Source organism: Mandrillus leucophaeus, unplaced genomic scaffold (assembly GCF_000951045.1).
Source record: "Mandrillus leucophaeus isolate KB7577 unplaced genomic scaffold, Mleu.le_1.0 Scaffold114, whole genome shotgun sequence".
In the NCBI taxonomy this organism is placed as follows: Eukaryota; Metazoa; Chordata; class Mammalia; order Primates; family Cercopithecidae; genus Mandrillus; species Mandrillus leucophaeus.
The window spans coordinates 1,456,735-1,482,462 of NW_012099654.1; the positions used below are offsets into that span (position 1 = coordinate 1,456,735).

The following is a 25,728-nucleotide window of genomic DNA, read 5'->3' on the forward strand; positions in this document are numbered from 1 at the left end:
GATGATGATAACCCTTTCCTGAAACAAACTCCCTTCTTGCCTGGATTCCAGACTGCCTTTGTAGGACTAACAAATAGCCACAAGATTAGAAATTACTGTTTAGGAGTTATGCAACCAGAGGCCATAAGATTTGAACCTCTCCATTGCTCCTAGGGATAAAATCACTATTGTAAAACCTAAGATTGGTGGTTGAGATATCTTTCAGACCCTGCATTCTGATGCACCAGCTGGAGCCACCCAGACTGATAATCTAGCTCAACCAGTCCTGGCTCACCCAGGAACAGAAGACAGCAAGAACCCACTTTGACCCCCTATCATTTCAATTCCGGCCAAACCCATTAGTACTCCCAACTACTCTAGCCACCTATCTGCCAAATTATCCTTTAAAAAACAAACCAGTCTCCACATTTTCAGGGAGACCAATTTGAGTAATAAAACTTGGCTCCTACTTACCCAGCTCTGCATGAATTAAACTCTTTCTCTATTGCAATTCCCCCGTCTTGATAAATTGGCTTTATCTGGGCAGCAGGCAAGGTGATCCCAATGAGCGGTTACAAACTCCATAGAAGACACTTGGGTAGAGAGGTTCAAATAAATTTTTAAAGGTCACTCAGCTTGAAAGTGGTGGAATTTTAATTTAAACTCAGGTCAGTTAGACTCTTCAGCCTGTGCTCTTAATCATCCCTGTGGGATGGAAAGAATCAAGATAGAAATCTCAGCCCTGCCACTTCTGTCACACCAGCTTTTTGACTTTGAGCAAAATTAAAACCTCTTAAGCCTCAGTTTTCTAATTCATAAAATGGTGTTCAGAATAAAGAATGTATGTTAAGGGCCTAGCACAGTGCCAGACGCAACACAAACGTGCATTCCATCCATTCCACCAACAAATGCTTACTGAAGGCCTCCCAAACATCCAATCCTATGCTAGGTGCTGAAGATAGAGCAGTGATTAAGACAAAGAAGGTTCCTGCCTTCCAAGATGTGCACAGCATTTGGTGGGTGCTCAATAAATATTTGAACAAACTCTCAAAGAGGTCAACCTACTCTCAAGATTTCCAGTCGCCACTCTGCCTCCTTTTAATCAACCAGTTATTCTGCTATAAAGCAATCTAATGAGGTTCCTTTCCTGCTTAAAATCCTTCAGTGGATTCCTCATTGTCTCAGAGATAAAATCCTTCATTTCTTAATTGTGTAAATTTCTTAACACAATATGCAGTTTTGGCAACAGGTAAGAGGCTCAGTTTTGTTCACCCCTTCTATGTTATGCAATCAAACCTATCTAGAAGCTTGAACTGCAAACCAGACCTATTGTAGTTAATGAGCCTGAGAACTGGAGTCACCAGTTTGGCATCTGAAACTCTCCCCACCTCATCACACACACAGACTCACACAGCTGCAGCTCCTAAAGCAACGCAGTGGGTTCTTTGAAAAGGTTTGAAAATCTAATTGTAGGACACAGCGCATTAGTGCGTTATGAAAGCAATTTAGTGGATGCAATCCATGATGTGGAAAACAAGAGTGTATTACATGAGCCTATGGCAAAGTACTGGCATACAAAATCTATGCTACATATGCTATGAACATGCTTGTGTAATGAATTGTAATACAAACTGTATTCATATTGTAGATTATCATCAAAATAGTTTGAAAGCCATTGTTGTAGATCCTCTGTGTAGCCTCAGTTCCCATGTTTCTTCAGTCACAGCTTGATAAAACTCCATCAAGCCTCTTGCAGTTACCCATTGTTTGCTTCAGTGCCTATGGTTGTATAAACCAGATGTGGTGCTAGGCTCTAGGGATGCAACAGTAAGCATACCCAAGGTCCTGCTCACATGGCACTTAAGAATCTAGAGAAACAGACAAATATTACACTAACCACACTAATATATAACCGAGAACCAAGCTAAGTGACCTAAATGAAAGAAATGGTTTTTCAAAACAGGTATCAAAGACAATTAATCTAGTCCAGGGCTTCAAAGGATGCATTCCTGAAGATTCAATCAGCAGACCTAAAGACTATGTAAGAATTAACTCTGTAAAATGGGGGAGGAAGAGCATTCCACATATAATACAATGTTAAGAGGCTCTGTGATGAGAGAAGGCAGCTGTGTTTGACAAACTTTTCAGGGCCAGCATGCTAGGACCCAACGAACAAGTAGGAAAGTGACACAAGATGAGACTAGGAAAGCTGGCAGTGGCCAGATCCTTTAGGGTCTTATGGGCCTGGAGTTTGTTTTATGGCCTCAAATTAATGGGAAGCCAAACAAGAGACAATGAGATGGAAGTTGTCTGCAGTGTGGAAGATGGAGGAAAGAATGCCTGCAGGAAGACCAGTTAGGAAGCCCTCAGAATAATTTTGGTGAGTGGTGACGGTGAACTAATATACTGGAAACAGACAAAGGGGAGAAAAGCTGGTGGTTGTGAAACAGAGGCTGACTTAGGCTTCTGGCTCACGCAACTGGATGGATGGTGTTACCAGCTGGAGAGAGTAAACTAGAAGAGACTAGGTTTGGAGAAGATTATGGAGTTAGTCTTGGAGCTGCATTTAAAGTGACTCTGAGGTGGATATGTAAGTCATAAGCTCAGAATCAATATCCTAAGACAGAGAGAAGTCATGAGTTTATAGATGGTAAGTGAAACTGGGTATACATGTGAGAAAAATGCCTGGGTTTGAGCCATGAAGGCTTAACCACAAATTTACCCACTTCTGGGTAAATTCTTAGCACAAACGTGTATATACAAACACATTAACCACACACCTGTTTACTTTTTTAAAGTTCAAATAAAGAAATAATAAAATGTGAAAGTTTGCTCACTCTGGGTAATCAGCAACTCAATATGTACCTTTGTAATTTAAAAATAAAAATGGGATTATGCCATATATACTTTGCTACAATCTGCTTTGTGAGATATTCTTCTATACTAGGGTATACACAGTTCTATCCTATTCATTTGAATGGCTGGAAAGTATTACATAGTAGGGATGCATCACAATTTAAGCAACCCCTAGTCCCCACTGATGGACAGGTACGTTATCTAGCACAGTTACCTACCTGCCCCATTCAACATCCACTGCCTCCTTCTGCTTGGTTCACTGAATGTATTTCATTCCAATGGCAACATTCTCAGCTGCAGGTGATGGTTCATGACTGGCTTAAGCCAAATGTGACCATCTTGTTGGCTACTTTTATAGCATCTCTTCTATGGGTAGCCATGCTATCCGGTTCTGGCTAATGACCCCAAGAAGTCAGCTTCTGAGTAAGCTATTGTTTTCCTAAAAAAAGAGAACTAACACTACACTCTGCTCTTTCCTCTTTCTTCTTGCTTTAGGTACAAATATGATGTCTAAAGTTTCAAAAGCCATTTTGCAACTACAAGGCTATAAGCCAACACTAAGATTAGTAAAACAGAAAAGCAGAAGAGACAGCCTGAGCCCTGAAACACACAGAAACATAAGTAACCACTGCCTCATTTTAAAGAATCAAAATGCATTTCCACTTTAAAGGCTGAAAAAGTAAAATGAAATGTTTGAATCAAAGATTCAGAGCAGAAATATAAGTTATACCCTACTAAAAGAAGCACACTTACAACAAGATGGTGGGGAAAATACTTTCAACTGTTCCTGAGACTGCCTTTGGGTTTGGGGTCCACAAGTGCTTTCTGGCCCCCTGCCAAGGACATCCCTCAGTCCTGCAACTTTACAGAATGGCCTTTGTATGCAATCTCCAATGTCTCTTGCTTTCCCTTGTTTGAGATTTCTATCTTCTTTGCCTGCTCTTTAAAAATATGTCAAATTAAGAAATAATCTTTTGGATAGGTATGGTGGCTCACACACGCCTGTAATCCCAGCACTTTGGGAGGCCGAGGCAGGTAGATCACCTGAGGTCAGGAGTTGGAGTCCAGCCTGGCCAACATGGTGAAACCCCATCTCTACTAAAAATACAAACATTAGCCAGGCATGTTGGCATGCACCTGTAATCCAGCTACCTGGGAGGCTGAGGCACGAAAATCGCTTGAACCCAGGAGGTTGAGGTTGCAGTGAACCAAGATAGAACCACTGCATTCTAGTCTGGGCAACAGAGCAAGACTCTGTCTCAAAAAAATAAATAAATAAAAATAAAAATCACAAAAAATAAAAAACAATCTTTCTGTGAAAAGTCAGAAGGTTTTTGATTTGCGTAAACCATTACTTTCTATAAATTCAGGATAAAAATGAAACATCAGAAGTAATACTTGTTTCAAAAGCAGAAAAAAGTTTCTCTTTGACGATGAGAGTGCTTCCTCTATTTAATACTGGAAAAAATTTCTATTTTACTTTAATGTTGAAGGCTTCCTCTGTTTTCAACTTTGCCAGCTTCTCATGTTCTGGCAAAAATATTAGATGTTAGATTTCTCAAAATTCAGGAACTTGCAGCTCCACTTAAAATACATACTTAAAAGCTACTCAGTTAGAAAATGTATTGTGTGATTAAACAAATATTTAAAATTAGACAAAAAATTTATGCATAATTCAAACTGTACATAATTCACATTTATGCTTCTAAACAAATAGAAGCTCACATCTGTACTACTTTTACAATTTACAAAGTGCTTTTATATACATTTTCTCATTTGCTATTCACGACAGACAAGTGAGACAAATATTCTTATTTTACAGATGGAAATAGACCCAGACATTATTCAATACTTTAACCACTAATAGTGGAACCCTGAGACTTTAGATCTGCAAAAGGGTTTAATAATGCAAATATCACATGTATTTCCATTTTCAACACCATATTTAAGTTTTCCATTTTCTTAATAGAAAATGATAAAAAATGTTTTCCCCAATATAATAATACAAATGGAAAACATTATAGACAGTCATATACTAACCCAATGACCAAGATTCACCAGAAGCAAAACCTATTTGGGGGTGTCCTATATTGTTATGTATAAACAGGGCACCAGCACCAGAACCACATTTAGACTAATACTTTTTACTTCTAATTAAAAGAAAACAATGCAGGGCACTCCTGCAGCCTGCAAGTCTAATTGTACATACATATGTGTCAGACTATGCACGTGGCCAAGAGGAATGCAAAGAGATATTTTATCCAAATTTGGAGTTTAGGGCCTGATTGTCCTAGCTTAAGCCCATAGGAACTTGACAACTCGTTCATACCTCTCATCTTTAGTCATAGTTTCTTTTTCTCCATCCCCCTTTCTCCCTAACCACCCTGTGCCATTTAGACCGGAAATTCTAACAGGTAGCTTTTTCTTTCTGAATTACCTTTACTACTGTATAATTTTTATTTTCAGAATATTCCTTATTTCTACATCTTGAAGACATTTCTTTATAGTAGATGGGGGAGCTAGAGCTTACATTCACTGCCAGAAAAGGGTCAGTTCCAGTGTTAACTTCCCAGCAAACACCCAAGAGAAAAACTGAAAAGAACAGTGATAGGTGGCAGAGCAGTGACACCTGCACCCAGAAAGCCGCACTGCAATTGTCTAATATTTGAGGCTCCCCTTTGTTATAATTCTGCCAATTTAAACTAGAAAATTCTGGCAAAGCAGATCAATACATTTAAATCACTGGCTCAACAAACCACTCTTTTTCATGTTATAATGTTTTTATTGCAATTGAGGACGTTTTCAGTAAGTATCTTGAGCTTGAGGCCCTGGCTAAGTATTCCTTTTGTACTAGAAATCAGATTTCTCTGGCACAATTCCATTGCCTGCAATGGTCTTTATCAAAACTACAAATGCCAGCACACTATTTCAATATGTATTCAGTTGTTCATATCTAAATACCTCATTAGCTATGAAACAAACCAAATATAAATGCTGAATATATAGTACGTAGCAACAGATTCTTCACAGAAGAAAACAATGAAAGGCTAATTTTCTACAACATGTTACCTGTTCATTAGTTCTTCAATAATATGACTTAGGCTATTTATTTCAAGGATAACAAAATATATGCGCCACTACCCATGTCTTCTCAACATTTTTAATCTAGGTTCTAAAGGGCATAAATGAGGATGCATATAGTCAGATTTATTTTTATAAACTTTTGATGTTTCTTTTGTTGTGCATCTTACATGAATATATGGAGACAAGAACAGATAGATGTACATTTAAGTCAGTAGTTATATGAATTTTGCGTATATGGCTAGTTGCTTATATGGATGTTGTAAATGACAAGATAAAATAACGAAGTTGGATAAACTCATCCGTGCCCTGTGAACTTTAGTCTATTTACTGCATAAATTGGTTCAGTCACTATTTATTAGTTTTTAAAAAATGGTTTTCAAAAGCTGCAAACCATACACATTTCTGAATCAGGAAGAGGTAAACTGTGACACAGTTCCCCCGTGCTGCTGATTCTTTTGGGGAGAAAAAATAAGAGTTTCCAAATTCTATTTTTAAAAAAGCTAGAGTTTTCTTCTATGATTAACCTTCACTCTAAAGTCCCTTTTACCCAAGGCATGGTCCCTGGGTCATCTTTTTGAGGCTTAGTTTCTGGGAAGTTTTCAGTAAACCGCTCTCGTGCTTTGTCCCAGTTTTTTTTGTTCTTGTTTTGGAGAAGGTGAACATCTTCAATTGAGGATGGTTTGCCTGTCCCCAAGCCTGCATGTGTTCGCCGAAGCTGAAGCTGGATCTGTTACCAAAAGTTGAGCAGAGGACTTATTTTAGAGTCTAAACACATTGACATCTGCTGTGTCCAACTTAGGACTCTATAATTTTTTGATTTATTACAGATTGATGCAAAAGAAAAACCCGTCAAATGCATCTAATACATGCAGGAATATATATACCTTTATACATGGAACTTACACTCATTTTTCTATGTTGTCTTGCCTGTCAATAAGTACAGCCTACTTTACAGAAAATAGAGTGCTCCTTAACTAGCAATCACCAAATTTCATTTAGATGCTGCAGAGTATGTCATTCCACCCTAAACAGAAATAAAGGCAATGGATATGTTTAAACCCACTGTCCTATCCTTACCTAAGTAAGTGGAACAAGCAGGTTAAACATTAATAACCATAAAAAGAATCTGATTGTTTATTTTCATAACAGGAGGGGAACACTTCTCAATATTTTAAGAACATTCAAAGCTAACATTTACTGAGTGCCTAATGTAAGGTACAATGCTTAGGGGCTTTATCTTCAAGATAACCCTGAAAAAGAGTTCTTACCCCATTTTTTCATAAGAAAACTAAAGTCCAAACTTGCCCAAAGCCACATAGCTAGTAAATGACAGAGCACATATTCTAACCTAGGTCTGACTACAAAATCCTAGTTCTTTCCACTGTAACTCAAAAAAAATGAGAAAGCTGGAATATACTCACACTGATCCATCTATTATTTCTTTAGGTACTAAGTCATTATCCAGAAAGTTCTACAGTCAGGTTACTTCTTAAGGTTTGTGTGAAAGATAACCCAAACCTCCTATGAACAATGGGACCATTAATTAAACCACTATGTCGTTTTCCAGACATTATTCTCTATATTCCATGTTAACATGCTCTGATTCTTGAACCTAACAGACTTTTCAGCTCACACAGAATCCACCTGTTTGTAAACTAACACTGTGATTGTTCTTGAGTGCTCAGCACCAGGCACAGTATGACAGTTATTAAAAATGACTCTAAAACACAGAAGAACCTTTGGCTCAGGAAACAGCACTTTTTACCCTAGCTTTAATGTAGGAAAAAAAAACACTCAAAAAGAGGCTTTCTAAAAATATAAAACACAAAACAAAGCACATGTATATATCTGGTAATTGTGAATGCCACAAAGGCAGTAATCATGTCTGCTTTTGCTTTCTACTATATTCTTAACACTTAAGGCAATGTTTGGCACATTAATGTACACAGTAAATATCTGCTCTAGGAATAAATGAATACAAGAAAATGCAAGTCTTACCGGAGTTTTCATTCCTCCACCATCCTTCCCCAAGCCCTCTCCTTTCTTCCAACCCATCTTCTCCAACATCTTCCGACCTTTGTTGCTATCAGTAATTTCACTTTAAGGAATAGTAAAATGATAGTTGATTGATAAAAGATCTTTTAGGTCACATTTATAACAAATTCATGAATTAAAAGTAATTGGTACAACTACTTTAGAAAACCGCTTGGCATTACCTAACAAAGTTGAAGACACACAAATTCCACTGGCACATGTCCTGCTTAGAAAAGCATGTGCACCAAAAGACACATACAACAATGTTCTTCCAGCAAATCTAATAGCAACAAATCAGAAACAATCCAGATGTCTGGCAATGATTAAAATGGATAAATTGTGGTATAGTCATACAGTAGAATATTATTCAGTAATAAAAATAAACCATACATAACAAAATAATGTGGAACAAAAAGAATATAGACACAAAATAAATATCGAATTGTTCCATTTCTTTAAAATTTTAAAATAAGTGAAATTAATCTATTGCTGTCAGGATGGTGATTACCTTTGAGGAGGAGAGCAGGACAGTGATTAGGCAAGGCACAGGGAGAATAAGCTTCTGGGGTTACTGATAATTTTCTATTTCTTGTCCAAGAAATGTGTATTCTGCAATATGTTAATTTTATGATGTATCACTGAGCTATATACTTATAATCTGTGTTCTTTTCTGTACATGTTATATATTAAGAAGTTCAAATGAAATAAAACTTCTTAATCACTGTTTGCATTTTGTCCTATGATTCTATACTCTGCTAATTCAAGAGTATTTTATGTTCTATTATATCTTTTCAGTTCCACAAAATATGCTGTTAGCCCTTCAATTAATAACCAAGCAATGTCAAACCAATGTGTTTTATTTTAAATTTATCTTATTTAATTTGAATGCACTCTTTATATTCTCCAAGATTACATTTTAAATATTAAACTTAAAAAAAAAAGTGTCATGTTGCTTAGTGTACCTGTTTTGTAATCCTGCATTTCATCAAATAAAATGTTGGTAATGGATCAAACTCCATCAACTCTAAGGTACACCATTATTTTATGTACCATCAAGAGAAAATTGTTGCCATTTGTAACCACAAAACTCTTAGCGTCAATGCAATATGATACTGAATCAAAACTTTATAATTAGTTATCAGTTCTATATGAAAAATTTAAATTTTAACTAAACTCAAAATTTATATTCTGAGGAAAAAAATGTAGCTAATATTTGATTAAATGCAGAAATATGGTCATATTGTAGGCCTCAAAAATCACCTTTTTTCATTTTTATCCAAACTACTTTGCCAAGAGAAATTTGAATCAGAGAAAAATAAATAAGAAAAATTATATTTCACGGTCATTAAGAACAGAAGTATTTGAGTATTAAAATAATTATTAAAAAATACTAGTCCATACCAAGTTCTTACCAGTCTAGGCTTCTAGATATCTAGCATATAAAAGCATACACACTCAACTGTGTGGCTAGACTGTTAACATACATATACGTGTGTTTAAGTACAGGTACTCATGTATATGCTCAGCAATTTTTTAGGGGATAATGGAATTCTAAGATTAGTGGAAAGTATAAATAGACTTAGTGTCTCCATTTTGTTGTTAAAGCATTCATTTTAAGGCCACTTATCGGCTAGGCGTGGTAGCTCACGCCTGTAATCTAAACACTTTGGGAGGCCAAGGCGGGTGGATCATGAGGTCAGGAGTTCAAGACCAGCCTGGCCAACAACATGGTGAAACCCTGCCTCTGCTAAAAACACAAAAATTAGCTGGGCGTGATGGCACGCAACTCTAATCCCAGCTACTCAGGAGGCTGAGGCAGGAGAACTGCTTGAACCCAGGAGACGGAGGTTGCAGTGAGCTGAGATCACACCACTGCACTCCAGCCTGGGCGACAGAGCAAGACTCCATCTCATAAATAAATAAATAAATAAATAGGCCACCTATCAGGGTATATAGCCCTGAACATCAGACCACCCTATGAATGTGATTATGAACAAAGGATGTTTCGAGCCACTGTAATTCAAAACTTACGAATGAACAGATGCAGGAGCATCATCTCTTTGGAAAGTTCCTTCACTTCCAATCTGCTCCCTACGTTTTCCAGCTCTATCTTTATATTTTGGATTCTTCAATGTCTTTTCATCTTCGTATTCTGTATTCTTAATAAACACAAAATATTCATTGAGGAAGAGAAAGCTGATAAATAAGACAATTTCTGTACATGTGCCTTACTTAACGAATATGGGTCAATGTGGCCTCTATAAACAATAAAATAAAACAAGCTATGATACGAAGAAATTGCCAGGTATGGTGGCTCATGCCTATAATCCTAGCACTCTGGGAAGCTAAGGCAAGAGGATAGCTAGAGGTCAGGAGTTTGAGACCAGTGTGAGCAATATAGCAAGACTCCCATCTCTACTTGATTTATATTAAAGTTATAAAAAAAAGATATGAAGAAATTATCATATTAGATACGCTACTTTTATTCTATCCCCTTTAAAATGTTTATATTATTTCAAGTTATGCCACAACATACATATACGTAAGAAGATGATACGGTGAAAATATAGTATATTCTGACTCAATGCTGCGTTCTCATCTTGTCATACGAACGACTCGTATTTGAAGAAAAATACAGAATCCCTAGGGTTTGGGAAAAAATCTATCTCCCCTTTTCTCTAAGGAACTGAAAGTTCCAAGGGACCTACAGTAGTTTGATACTGTTTCTTGGAAGGGAGAAATGTAGAGACTTTTAAAAAACCCATTTAACCTGGCAATAATAGTTTTTTACTTCAATAAAGCTCCATTTAAGTGACTAATTAGTCACTTAACAAACATTCACTGGATAAAGAGTATGTCAAGCTCCATGCTAGGTTATGAAATGCCAGAAGGAAGATGTGCATAACCTTTGGCCTATTACAGTATGAGTGGTTCGATAAAGGTATACACAAGGTGTGGTGGTGGCACAAAGAAGGGGTAGTCAATTCAGCATTCATAGAAGCCTTCCCTTTCCCTTTGTTATAACTTGCTGATCTTTATATAAAAAGTATGATACTCATCCAGAGAGATGCTAGGGACTGGAGAGCAACTCAACGAAGGTACGACAGAAGCTTTTAATTAATTTTGCTTTTAAAAAGAGAAGAAAAATATAGAACTACCTATCTTAGTAAGTTCTTCCCCCAGAAGACAATAAAGAAATTGAGCTAAAATTTTTGAGGAAACAATTTTATTCTCTCCTTAAATGTCTTCTATTTTCCCCCAAAATTGGCCTATCTTGCTTTTTTCTACGATTTCTCTACCTTAGTAAAACAGCAACAACAAAAAAAACACAATTTGACAGAAAAATATGTTATTTTGGCAGCAACTTCTTTTTCCATATCTTCATGAAGTGTAAAAATTCAGCACAAATATACTTAAGACCTAGATTCTACATCTAGCTCTGCCATTTAATAGCTGGGCTACTAAGGTTTAGTTTCTCAAAAGTAAACTAGAAACATTAATTAATTGCCTCTCTGGTCTATTTACAGAATTAAGCGGTAACTTTTTTTTAAAAAAACCTTTATTGAGGTATAATTAATATAAATAAATCATACATAGCCAGTGTACAATGAGATGCTTTTGAGATTTATGGACCTATGAAACTATCACCATAAGCAAGATAATAAACAAACCCATCTCTCCCAAAAGTGTCCTTGTCTCTCTTTGTAATCCAACTCTCCAGACCTTCCCTGTATAGCATCAACCTTGTCTAAGCAATCACTCTTCTTCCTTCTGTCACAATACATTAGTTTGCTTTCCTAGAAGTTTATATAAATGGTGCAGAACAGTTCTTCCCACTTTCTTGTTTGTAGTTCTCAACACCAACCAGAATGTGCTGGGAATGCAACATCCTGAGGTAAGGAGGGATTGGCTGAAACAGTCCAGGCTGTTCCAGTCCCCACCTGGAAACAGGATATCCTTCAACATTGTAGCCCAGTGAGTCAAACGACCCTGAGGTACATAACCCAAGGTGGGCTGCTTTCCAGGGTCCCTCAACTGCTGTGCAAGTAGGACATACAAAGTTGAGGCTCCATTCACCCACAAGGCAGCTTTCTGACCTTTGGGGGGTGGTTTCACAATAAATCCCAGGCTTCTGTCGTCCCTTGCTGCCTATTTGTAAGTCATAAGTTTGCTTCATGTAACTTGTATGAGAGTGTGTTCTATCTCACTGACCTCAGACAAGCTGGAAATCAGTGAATAGTGAAACTGTTCCACAAGTGGCAGCACATATACGTGTTTTATTTGGCTTCACTCAACATAACTATTTTGAGATTCATCCAGGTAGGTTGTGGCCTATATTACTAGTTCCTGCTTTTTTATTGCTAAGTAGTATTTTCACCATATAGATACACCATAGTTTGCTTATCCATATATGATGGACATTTGAGTTTTTCTCAGTTTTTGGTTATTCAAAAAAAAAAGCAATGAACATTTGCTTACTGGTCTTTTTATGCACATATGCTTGTATTTATCTTGGTTAAATGTCTTAGAGTAGAATGGCTGAATTGTAAAATAGGTGTATGTTAAATTTTTAGAAACTACCAAAGCAACTGCACCATTTTACATTCCCACCAGCAGTGTATGAGATTTCTAGTTCCTCCACAACCCTTACAATACCTGTTACAGTCAGTTTTGAAAATTTTAGGCATTCTAACAGATTTGTAGTGGTATCTCATTGTGGTTTTAATTTTCATTTCCTTAAAGACTGATGACACTGAACATTTTTTCGGGTGTTTATTTGCCATCAGCATACCTTCTCTGGTGAAGTATCTATTCAACTCTTTGGCCCATTTTTTAACTGAGGTGTCTTCTTCTTATTATTAAGTTTTGAAAGTTTTTTGTATATTCTAGATATAGAAGTCTTTGGCCAGATACATGATTTGCAAATATTTTCTCCAGTCTATGGCTTGTCTTTTCACTCTCTTAATAGTGTCTTTGGAAAAACATAAATTTTTAATTTTGAAGAAATACAAATTATCAAGTTGTTCTTAAGGATTGTGCTTTTGGTGTTAGAATCTTTGCCTTTAAAAAAAAAGTTTCTAGAAGTTTTAAAGTTTTTAGGTTTTATTTTTATATCTATGATCCATTTTTGGATCATTTTTATAGATTGTTCAAGGTATGGATCAATATTCTTTTTGTCTGCTGTTTTTTTTGGTAAGGCCATCCAATTATTCTACCACCATTTGTTGAAAAAGACCACTCTTGGCCGGGCACAGTGGTGCATGCCTTTAATCCCAGCACTTTGGGAGGCGAAGGTGGGCGGATCACCTGAGGTCAGGAGTTCGAGACCAGTCTGCCCAATGTGGTGAACCTCGTCTCTACTAAAAATACAAAAATTAGCCGGGCATGGTGGCAGGCACCTGCAATCACAGCTACTTGGGAGGCTGAGGCAGGAGAATTACTTGAATCCAGGAGACAGAGGTAGCAGTGAGCTGAGATTGTGCCACTGCACGCTTCCAGCCTGGGTGACAGAATAAGACTCTGTCTCAAAAAAAAAAAAAAAGACCACTCTTTCTCCACCAAACTGCCTTCACGCCTTTATCAAAAATTGACAGTCCACACATATATATGGATCTACTCCTGGACTATTTTGTTCCATCCATCTATTTATCTTTATGCCAATATGATACTACCTTAATCACTGTAGTTTAATTATAATAAGTCTTTAAATCAGGTCGTATTAGTTCTCCAACTACGTTATTCAATCAATGTCATCTTTTTTGCAGAGATAAGATCTTGCTATATTGCCCAGGCTGGAGTGCAGAGCCTATTCGTAAATGCAATCACAGCTCACTGCAAGTGATCCTCTTGCCTCAGCCTCCCAAGTACCAGGGACTACAAACTACAGACACTACCATGTCTAGTTATGTCAAGGCATCTTAATGCAAGTTTTCTGAAAACTAGAAATGTATATTCAAATGTAGGCTATTATCATTTTTCTACTCCAACTTCAGTAGTTTTTAGATTATGAATACCAGAACACTAAACTAACAGAAATCACAAAATCATACTACACAACTATTTATATATAAAATGTACTCAGCATATTTAAAGACATTTTTACTGAAAACCAGATATACAGCTTAACAAATGAAACAATATTTAACATCCTCACCTGTAAACCATATTTTACTCGTATTTTCTTTAATTCTTTTCTTCTTTCCAACTCTTTTTCCTCCTTACTTAGTGTTGGACCAACTGAAAGAAAAAAAGTTTGGTTAAAAAAAAGCCACTAAATCTGATTTTGTAGAAAATTAAAACTAATGTTATTTAATTAATAAAAAACTAATATAACCCATTAGTAACCATTCCGATTAACCAGAAGTTGAAATAAAAATTAATATAAAGGATAAAAGGGTTGTGATGATGTCCTTTCAGCATTTTGGTAACTAAACCTACTTGAGAAGTAAAGCAAAAACTACACATAATAGGAATCTTACAGTATAGATACCAAAATGAACAATGAACATTTTGATTTTTCAATATGATTATTGTAACACAATCTCAAATGCAGAAATATTAAGTAAATTTTGCAAAGGAACATAGCCATAAGCAAAATAAAAGTCAGAGAAACCAAAATTCATGTTACTGTGTAATGCAACATACTCATTTTCAAATTAGTATCAGAAAACAAAAAATAAACAATGAACACGCATACTTGGCATTTGGGGGAAAATTTATGTCAAAAAAGATGACCTCTTACTAGTTCAAAGCATCTATTTAAATTTTAAGAGCTTTAGATGGGTGGGATGAAAGCACAACAGTAATCTCCTACAACAGTAATATCCTACAGTGCCATTATAAAAAATAATGGTACATAGGCAATATACAGCATGAGCTATCAACACGACAGAAAACATATGAATCAACAACCCTTAATGCCTTGGCCTATTATTTCCTATGTTAATATTACATGACAGAGTTCAACTGTGGATGACTTTTTTACATCAATACATACATGTCAAAAGGAAACCAATCTTTATTAAATTAATACTTTATTGTCATTACTTTTTAAATTATTTTAATTGATAAATTAAAAGTGTATATATGGTGTACAACATGATTTTTGATATATGTATACATTGTGAACTGGCTAAATCAACCTCATTAACATATCCATTACTACCTCATGTACTAATCACTTTTTTGTGTATGATGAGAACACTTAAAATTTACTCTCTTACCAATTTTTCAATTACAACTGCTCCTAAGGACATTTGACTACCACTACAGTCTGACTCAAAAGCCTACTAAACTGGATTAGCAGAAACAGAGCTAATCAATCTCTTTCCTGGTCAGAAAGCAGACCAATGCTACATATCATGAAGCTAAATTATTACACAGAAAAATCAACTACAATTATAATCTATTAGCCTAGGTCTCAAATTCCAAATATATGTCATTTCTTAGTCTCATTTGGTAATATTTACTGAAATATATCTCAATCTATTATTACATCAACTGGATACAAGACCAATAGCTTTGTATAAATATCTCTCAATGCAGTATCATATCAATTAGACACGTAACCAGTAGCTGCCTGGTATTTTTTAGAACACTTAGGTAATGAAAGAGAACGTTATCACAGCCATATTTAATCTGTTTCACATACCAAAAGATTCATCTTTCTTATCAAGGCGAAGGTGGGCTCTAACCTGCCCTGGTTCACAGCCATCACAGGTATCACTGCCAGGGTGAATGTGAAAGGATAAGACAGTTTCTCCAATTTTCACTTCATCTCCATGCTCAAGTACATAAGGGTCACATTTAGTTTTGGGCTAGAGGGGAAACATTTTACAAAACAGAAATCAAAACAATCACATATGGTTACATCTATTGTAAGTAATGTCTGATTACAATTTTAAAAATATATTTTAAATAGCTGTAAATGAAATAGACACAAACACACTTCCCCAACTTGATGACGCATAAAAAAAAGTTCTACTAGTGGAGATGAAGACAGCTGAACTGAGCAATTTGTCAAACCCACCAATCTCACTATCCAATCAGAAATATCCAATTCTAGACTTCAATCTATTACCAAAACATATAATCATCATAGTAAGAAAAGATGAAGTGTTAAGAGAATGGGATAAATGCATCACATCTCCCTTTTCTTCTCTCTTGATAACTCAGTTTTATTTCCATTTTTACTCTTACAGACTAAGAATAAGGCCTCCCTCCTTCCCTATATTTTCTTTTTCTTTTTTTTGAGACAGAGTTTCACCCCATAGCCCAGGCTGGAGTGCAGTGGCATGATCTCGGCTCACTGCAACCTCCGCCTCCCTGGTGCAAACGATTCTCCTGCCTCAGCATCCCAAGTAGCTGGGATAACAGGCACACACCACCAAGCCCAGCTAATTTTTATATTTTTAGTAGAGATGGAGTTTCACCGTGTTGGCCAGGCTTGTCTTGAACTCCTAACCTCAGATGATCCACTGGCCTCAGGCTCCCAAAGTGCTGGGATTACAGGTATGAACCATCGCGTCCAGCCCCTATATTTTCTTATTATATGCCAAATAGTTTGTTACATGCTGAGGATGTAAGTGTTAACTGAATAGACATAGCTTTTGCCTTTAAGAAGTTTTCAATTTAGCAGCATTTCCATTAAGAGAATAAAAAAAAAGGAGGACCTTCAAAGTTGTTATTGAGACATTTACACACTTACTCTGAATAGCTTTACAATGGATTCATAACTGAAAATAAGGCACAGATACACAATTAGAAGTCAAAACTCAACAGCCAAGGAAGACCCACTGATTATATTCTTTTTTCAGCCTTTCTGGAAATTTCTTTCCGAGTAACACATTTGGGCTTTACTCTGAACCAAATGATAAAGATTATGGCCTTCAGAAATAAAAAAAAATTCAGTTTTAAAATAATGTGCAGGTAACTAATTAATACATATACACTCACCTGAAGAATCTGTTTTCCATTAACAACTGTGCCATTTTGACTGCCTTGATCCACAAGGACATAACTTTGTAAGTCATGGTCAAAATAAATTTCTGCATGAAACTTAGAAAATAAAATCAAGCAATTAGTAATTACTACACTTTTCAAAACTATGGACAATTTCTGTATGATATGATGATGTTAACTTGAGTCTTTGATAATTTACATTTTATTATACTTAACACTTTTTTAGAAACACAAACTATTATATGCTTCTGGTAGAAACAGAGGCTATAGAAGAAAATGTCATCTATAATTCTACCTTTAACTACCATGAAAAATTTAGAGTATGTCCTACTTTTTCTCTTTTTGTACTAGAGATGATAATTTGAAAAATTTTGACCTAATGTAAGTATTTGTCCATATCATTAAAAACTCCTTTTTTTTTTTTTTTTGGAGACAGAGTCTCACTCTGTCACCCAGGCTACAGTGCAGTGGTGTGATCACAGCTTCCTGCAGCCTTGACCTCCTGGGCTTAGGCAATCCTCCCACCTCAGCTTCCTGAGTAGCTGGGACGACAGGTGTGTGCCACCATACCTGGTTATTTTTTGTATTTTTTGTAGAGACAGGGTTTCACCATGTTGCCCAGGTTGGTCTTGAACTCCTGAGTTCAAGTGATCCTCCCACCTTGGCCTCCCAAATTGCTGGGATTACAGGCATGAGCCACCACACCTGGCCAAAAATTTTTAATACAAAATGTGATCTGAAACACCCAAGGCCAACCTCTCAGAGAAGTTTCCAGGATCTTCAATAGTTAGGACTAATCTTTCCCTCCTTTTTCCATAGCACTTTATCTATTCCTCTTATTTTGCTTCTTTAACGTTAAGTCATGAGGTTCATCCAGTTGTTATACAGTTACAGAGCTGTCGTTCGTTCATTTTGCTGAATGGTAATCCATTGTGTGGATATACCACAATCGATCCATCTATCCTTCCGAAAATGGACATTCAGGGGTTTTTTCCAAGGTTTTACTATTTTTTTTAAATATTACTATAAACCTTCTTGTACCTGCAATCTATTTGTGTGCAAAATGCAAGTGTTTCTCTGGAGTACACACCTAGGAATGGAATTGCTAAATCATAATATAAGCAAATCTTAAACTTTACTAGATAACTGTTTTTCCAAAGTGGTTGTATCAATTCATACTCCCACCAGCAGTCTGTGAAAATCCTCGTTGCTCTATGTATACTAAACCAAAACTTGACATTGCCAAAATGTTTAATTTTTGCTAGCCTAAGAGGTGTGAAATTGCTTTATCATTGTGATTTTAACTTGCATTTCCCTGATTAGTACCAAAACTCTTTTCTGAGACGGAATCTCATTCTGTCACCCATGCTGGAGTGCAGTGGCGCCATCTTGACTCACTGCAAGCTCCACCTCCCAGGTTCACACCACTCTCCTGCCTCAGCCTCCTGAGTAGCTGGGACTACAGGCACCTGCCACCACACTTGGCTAACTTTTTGTATTTTTAGTAGAAATGGGGTTTCTCCATGTACGCCAGGATGGTCTCAATCTCCTGACCTCGTTATCTGCCCGCCTCAGCCTCCCAAAGTGCTGGGATTACAGGTGTAAGCCACCATGCCCAACCCCCAAAACTCTTTTTAATATTTATTAGTCATTTGAGTTTCCTCTTCTGTAAATTTTCTTTTTAAGTCCTTTATACACTTTTTTCCAACTGGATTGTTCAGAATAAGTCTTTCCGTACTGCAAAACCCTATTCCAAAAAGCTGTTCTAAATTACTTTTCCAATAGGAGTGATATTTAATAAATGATGAATGAAAGTTGACACCTTGGCTTCATCTGTATTTCTCAAATTACTAGAAAGACTGAATGGCTTTTCATATATTAACCATGATATTTCCTTAACTGTGAATTGCCTGATGTATCTTTTGCTCACTTATCTATTGGTGTCACAGTGGGGTTTGAAAACAAAAATTCGCGTGAACTTTTCAAAAATAAATAATAATGTATATTGTGTCATATTTGTTGTGCCTGTCCGAGTCTGCCTTCTAAACTGGTTTCTTAACATACAAAGAGCAAAATTATTTTGTCCTTTGTAATTTTTACCATTTTTTAAACTCAGAAAGTCTTCTATCTAGTGGTCAAATACTTGTTTTTTCCCCTAACATTAAGTTTCTTTTTTAGAAGTTTCTATTTGGATACACGTCATATGTGCTATCAAACTGACTTCACCAACTAATTATCCACCCCACCAATGGATGTTAGTTTAAAAGAAAGAAAGAAAAAACAGAAATGCCACCAGAAGCCTGGTGTGGTGGTGTGTGCCTATAGTGCTAGCTACTCAGGAAACTGAGGCAGGAGGATCACTTAAGCCCAGGAGGTGTCAGGGGCTGTAGTGCGTGCCACTGCATCCCAGCCTGGGCAACACAGTTAAGAACCTGTCTCTATATCAAAAAAAAAAAAAAGAAAGCCACCATAGAACTATCTATAGTTTAGATGGAAAGTGGGGAAGGATCTCGGAACTCTTTGCTATTTAAGTTACAGATAAGGTGTTATTTTTTTGGAGGCAGGAGACCCAAGGTCATAGTAAAAAAGTAAATAAGCAAGATAATCTGGTTAGAATTAAAATTATGAGAACTTTTTCCTCTTGCTGAATGAGTCTCCAAAAAGTGAAAGTAAATGGTCTTTCAGATTAAAAATGAGAAATTATATTCCAAAAAGACAAAAATCACATAAAATCTATTTTAGGTCCACATTACGGTCCATTAAATAAAAGCAAAATGGGAATGATGGAAGGTTAAAAAAAGAGAAAAGCAAAAACGGAAAAAAGATAACTATAAGAGAGGAGAGAAAACAGTACAGGAAAGAGAAATATAAAGAGCCTCTGCCAGACATGGTGGCTCACACCTGTAATCCCAACACTTTGGGAGGCCGAGGCAAGTGAATCACTTGAGCCCAGGGGTTCGAGACCAGCCTAGGGAACCTCCAGGTGAAACCGCATCTCTATGAAATACATAAAGATTAGCTGGGCATGGTGGAGTACGCCTGTAGTCCCAGCTACCTGTGGGGCTGAGGCGGGAGGATTGCTTGAACCTGGGAGGTCGAGGTTTCAGTGAGTCGTGATCACATCACTGTACTCCAGCCCGGGCGACAGTGAAATCCTATCTCAAAAAAAAAAAAAAAAGTAAAAATATATAAAGAGCATCAGGAGCTAAACCTTTAGTTATTTTCTACTTATAACTTGAGTTGTAATTCTGTTCTATTTGTTTTGAAAACTCAATTGTTCTTTTTCCTGAAACCATTAGATGATCAATTGGGGGAAGTTTTAAACAAGATCTCTGAGCGGTATAGGATATATTCTTGGGTTGTAAAATCCTCTGGCTCAAAGTAACCACCTCCTAAAGTAGCCAGAAGCCAGGTAAGATTCAATTTTTAACTGTCATAAAATACAGCCTATTTATTTCACTCAATAAATATTCATTAAATGGGTACTACTTTAAGACGTAATATGTTTTCTACCCTTGTCCAGATTCTTAAAAATAAACATAATTTTGTTTATTCAAATTGTGATAAAAAATTTTATTTTCTCAAGCACTGAAATAAACAAATCTGCACTGCCTTCATTACCATTACTACACTGTATATTAACCTTCCTATTAAATGAGAAAAACCCCTAAGCTTTCTACTGTAATAATAATATAAAAATTTACATCTAGGGGACTATATTTGAGAAATCAAAGAGCTTACCTTACTGACACCAACTTCAGGGATTCGGAGAGTATGCTCCATATCCTTTTCTCTGCAGAATGAAGTAAAGCATCTTTAATAATTTTTGAAGCATATTGTATAAATGCAGCACTTATAGAGTGACATGGAAAGGATTTTTAAGAATAGATAATGTTAAAATACATGTCTATCAACAGTAAATCTCCTGGTTATGGATTATCCAGTTTCCTTACTGCTACTCTAGACTTCCTGTGCTTTCACACAGTGATTATTTGCTCATGCCTTTTTCTCCCCCCAGACTGTGCTTCCTTTGGGTAGAGATTTGCATTAGTCCTCTTTGTATCCACAGCACATATAATAATGCTTAACTTATGGTGAGGCGTGGTGGCTTATGTGCCTGTAATCCTAGCACTTTGGGAGCCCAAGGTGGGTGGATCACTTGAGGCCAGGAGTTCGAGACCAGTCTGGCCAACATGGTGAAACCCCCAACTCCACTAAAAACACAAAAATCAGCTGGGCGTGGTGGTGCACGCCTGTAATCCCAGCTAATCAGGAGGCTGAGGCAGGAGAATTGATTGAACCCAGGATACGGAGGTTGCAATGAGCCGAGACCGTGCCACTGAACTCCAGCCTGGGCAAAAGAGCACAACTCGGTCTCAAAAACAAAAAACAAACAAACAAAAATACATGCTCTCAATAAAGCCTTTCTGAAATAATTGAAAGAATGATATAATAATATTAACTGTTTTACCTTCCAATTGTAGCAGGGTTTACAGCAGTAATGATAAAGAGTGATCCTGTCTGCAACACAGGTGATCTAATGACAATTACTCTAATACATGGGGGCCAAATTTTGTCTTCGTCTGCCAAGGAAAGAAGTGAGTAAATATTAATTTAACTACTATGAAAAAGAACTTCATAGGGATAACTAGGCGGCATCCATAAAATAAAAAAGTGTTGGTCAAAAATCTTAATTCTGACTAAAACAAACTTCTTAAATTCTGCTGTATAATACATAGCAATGGGTAAGGCTTAACACTGTTATTAAAGTGATCAACATAAAGGTTGCAGGATATGTAGCATCTATCACAGTTATCAAATAATCAACTCTTTTTTAAGGTTTTGGAATCTGAAAATATCCCAAATATTTTTATATTATTTTAAGTTACAAAAATTGAGTCCATTTAAAAAAGGAAAAAAAAGGCTAGGCACAGGGGCTCACACCTACAATCCCAGCACTTTGGGAGGCTGATGTGGGCGGATCACCTGAGGTCAGGAGTTGGAGATCAGCCTGGCCAACATGGTGAAACCCTGTCTCTGCTAAAAATACAAAAATTAGCTGGGCATGGTAGTGTGTGCCTGTAGTCCCAGCTACTCGGGAGGCTGAGGCAAGAGAATCACTTGAACCCAGGAGGCGGAGGTTACAGTGAGCCGAGATCACACCACTGCACTCCAGCCTGGGCAACAGAGCAAGACTCTGTCTCAAAAAATAAAATAAAATAAAAAATAAATAAAATAAATTTAAAAATAAAAGCAAAAGAAATGACATTGAGAACCAAAGAACAAAATAAGCTCATACACTACACAGTTGGCCCTCAGTATCTGTGGGGGATTAGTTCCAAGATCCCTCCTCATATGCCAAAAAGCTATGGATGCTCAAGTCCTTATATAAACGGTATCATATTTGCATATAATCTATGTGCATCCTTCTGTATACTATAAATCATCTCTAGATTACTTATAGCTAATAGAACGTAAATGCTATATAAATAGTTACACTGTATTTAGGGGATAATAACAAGAAAAAAAAGTTTGTACACGTTCAGTACAGATGCAGCTATCCATTTTTTTCCCTGAATATGTTTGATCTGAGGTTGCTTGAATCCACTAATGCAGAACCCATGGATACAGAAGGCCAATTGTAACATGAAATCCTGTGTTTTAAAAGTATGTCTTTATATATTCAAGTAAAAAAAAATTAGATTTTCCATAATATCCATGTAATTGAATTCATAATGTATACTTTTTAAAGACAACTTGTTTTTCTCTCTTAATTACAAAAGTAGACTATGAATATCTAACCCACTAAAACAGCCTTAATCTATATTTTAAGATTAGAATGCAGGTAACTTGGTTTTGTATTCTATTGACTACGCCATTCAATACAATGAAACTTTCTGAAGGTCCAAGTATTAGTCATGTATTCACATCCTACTCTCTAAAAACCAAGTAGCAACCCACATAATTTTCAATAACATCATTAAAATAATGTTTACTTTCCGGCAGGTATACGATGACTCACTAACATTTTTAACGGTTTTGCTCTTATATAGTTACCAGACTGGGGTATTTACTTAAATAATGATTATCTACTCACCTTCATCCTCACTATCTTCTGCAGTTACATTGCCTTCACTGGTAATGTCTTCATCATAACTATCCTCGGTCTGAGAGTCTGTAATTTCACCTTCCTCTGGTTCACTATCAGTCTCCATGATTTTCTCATCTTTAAATGATGTTGAATTAGAGATGTTTTCATGAAGAGGAGACTCTGTAGTATTTCCACTAGCTGGAACAGTGAATTTGGGGAGACTATTTTTGTGATGAATGCCTATTTTCGCCTTCTTTTTCATATTCGCAATATTTTCTTCCTCACTGCAGCTTGTATGTTCAACACTGAAGGCTTTTTGATCCTCTGAGTTCAAATCCTGGAGAAGGGTGGGTAGATAGGTGGGAACAGGGGAGAACACTCTTAAACATCACTATCTGATAACATTACATCAAGTTTTAATGAATTCGTGAAGATATATGTCAGTAAAATAACAATGGTTACGATCTGTTCCCCCTCTCCTTCTCACATTTCCTTTCTTGGTTAATGATATTACCATCTTCTTATCATCCAAATTAAAAATCCTCTAGTTATGTCTGAGATCCCCTTAACCATATATAAAATTACCAAGTGCTACAGACTTTTCTCAAAATATATCCAAATCTGTCCCTCTATTCTCAATGTCTTAACATTCCTAGTTCAAGCCCTAATCACATATTGCCTGGACTATGGGATAGCATAGACCAATGGTGTCCAATAAAAATGTAACACAAGCTGTATTTGTACTTTTACATTTTCTAGCAGTCACATTTAAAAAGTAAAATTATTAATGAGATAGTTTACATGGTCTGCAAAATCCAGAGTGTATTTTACACTTAACAGCACATTTGAGTTTGGACTAGTAACACTTTAAGTGCTCAACAGCCACATGGAGCTGGTGGCTACCTTACTGGACAGTGCAGGCCTAAAGAATACCTATTCTTAATTTTCTTTTTAAACTTGTAATCAATTAGCAAGTCAATACAAATAAAATACAGAATTAGCTTTACTTACAACATGAATTTAAAGATCCAAATGTACTCAATATGTAGCAAAATTGTAGTTTTGCTAAAATTGAGTACTTCAGATTTGGCTTGATAATACATAAAAGTTTAAAGTACAAATTAATGGTAACTATCTTATTCCAAAATCTTACCTTGCCTGGTATAAGTCTTTTATTATTTATTGTACATTTATAGCTGATATGCCTTATAATAAATGAACAAATCTATTTTTCAATTAACAAAAATTATGTATTTTTATCATGTACAATATGAAGTTCTGAAATATGTACACAATGTACAGTGGTTAAATTGAGTTAATTAACATGTACATTACCTCAAATACTTATTTTTCTGTGGTAAGAAACTTAAAATTTGCTCTCAGCTGTTTTCAATAATACAATACATTGTTATTAACAATAGTCACCATGTTATACAATGGTCAAATCTATTATTTTAGCCTTAGAAAAAGCAAATAATTATTTTCCATTTTTTTCCCTTGGTTTCTGACACACTCTCACTTTTCTTCCTACCTTAGAGCAACACGAGGCAAATTCATATGCTCTTCTGTTATTTTATTAAATATGAGAACATCTCACACAGCTTTTTTTTTTTTTTTTTTGAGATGGAGTCTCATTCTGTCTCTCAGGCTGGAGTGCAGTGACACAATCTCAGCTCGCTCTAACCTCCACTTTCCAGGTTCAAGAGATTCTCCTGCCTCAATCTCCCGAGTACCTGAGGCTACAGGCATGAGCCACCACGTCCAGGTAATTTTTGTATTTTTAGTAGAGACGGGGTTTCATCATGTTGGCCAGGATGGTCTCGAGCTCTCGACCTCGTGATCCACCCACCTCACACACCTATCTTTAATAACAGCATAAATTCAGCTTGAAGACTGGCTAAACATTCACAGTGTGATAAATTATATACACTTTTAGCAATACAAATTCATCAAGAACAAGAACAAGGGCAAGGAGCTGAAAAACCAAGAGGCGCTTTTACATTATAAAATTATAGCAAAAAAGCTGCCTATCTGTATATACTCTTAAAAAAGCACTTGTATATTTATTACTTGCGGAACAACATATGCAGGGAAAGCTATTTGCCAGTACAGAACGTTAGATAGTCATTAAGTGAAAAGAAAGGAGGGCTCATTTACGGGCACTGAGGCACATAGGTGTATTTCAAATTATTTACTCCTATCTCCCCTACTGTCTTCCTTCCACATAACCTCCACCTACAAAAAGTGAGGCTCAAAAATATCTTTAAAAATAAAGAAAACAGATGAAGATACTCTCATGGCCTCACAGGTACCTTTTAGAATCCTCAGGAAATTCTCAAAATTCCAACAGAATTTTTCTTAAAGCTCATCTTCGAATTCACATATTTTCAAAGAAGGATGGCTAAGATGAGTAGTTATGGGAGCGAAGCTGGACCACAAATCACAGAATGCTTTCCACCTCTATTCTCTAGTTTTTCAGGCAAGGCCATTTGAGGAGCCCTATATACTCTTTTCCTATTGTTAGTGAGAGGTGCTTTCACAAGCTAGCTTTTTCTTTTTTTTTTTTTTTGAGACGGAGTCTGGCTCTGTTGCCCAGGCTGGAGTGCGGTTGCGCAATCTTGGCTCACTGCAACCCCCACTTCCCAGGTTCAAGCGATTCTCCTGTCTCAGCCTCCCAAGTAGCTCGGATTATATAGGCGTCTGCCACCACACTCAGCTAATTT

General features: G+C 36.4%; 1 protein-coding gene across 1 annotated transcript in view; it reads right to left on the reverse strand.

Annotated features, from left to right (window-relative positions):
* Nucleotides 1-4,498: 4,498 nt before the first annotated feature.
* AGGF1 (angiogenic factor with G patch and FHA domains 1) overlaps nucleotides 4,499-25,728 on the reverse strand; it is a 32,259-nt gene continuing 11,029 nt past the window's right edge. The window contains exons 6-14 of the mRNA XM_011996326.1: nucleotides 23,012-23,342; nucleotides 21,386-21,497; nucleotides 20,656-20,707; nucleotides 16,909-17,010; nucleotides 15,605-15,770; nucleotides 14,108-14,190; nucleotides 9,985-10,112; nucleotides 7,918-8,017; nucleotides 4,499-6,646 (exon numbers count right to left, since the gene is read on the reverse strand). Of these exons, the coding sequence (XP_011851716.1) occupies nucleotides 6,446-6,646; nucleotides 7,918-8,017; nucleotides 9,985-10,112; nucleotides 14,108-14,190; nucleotides 15,605-15,770; nucleotides 16,909-17,010; nucleotides 20,656-20,707; nucleotides 21,386-21,497; nucleotides 23,012-23,342 (1,275 nt within the window). The 3' untranslated portion in view covers nucleotides 4,499-6,445. The remainder of the gene's footprint in view (nucleotides 6,647-7,917; nucleotides 8,018-9,984; nucleotides 10,113-14,107; nucleotides 14,191-15,604; nucleotides 15,771-16,908; nucleotides 17,011-20,655; nucleotides 20,708-21,385; nucleotides 21,498-23,011; nucleotides 23,343-25,728) is intronic.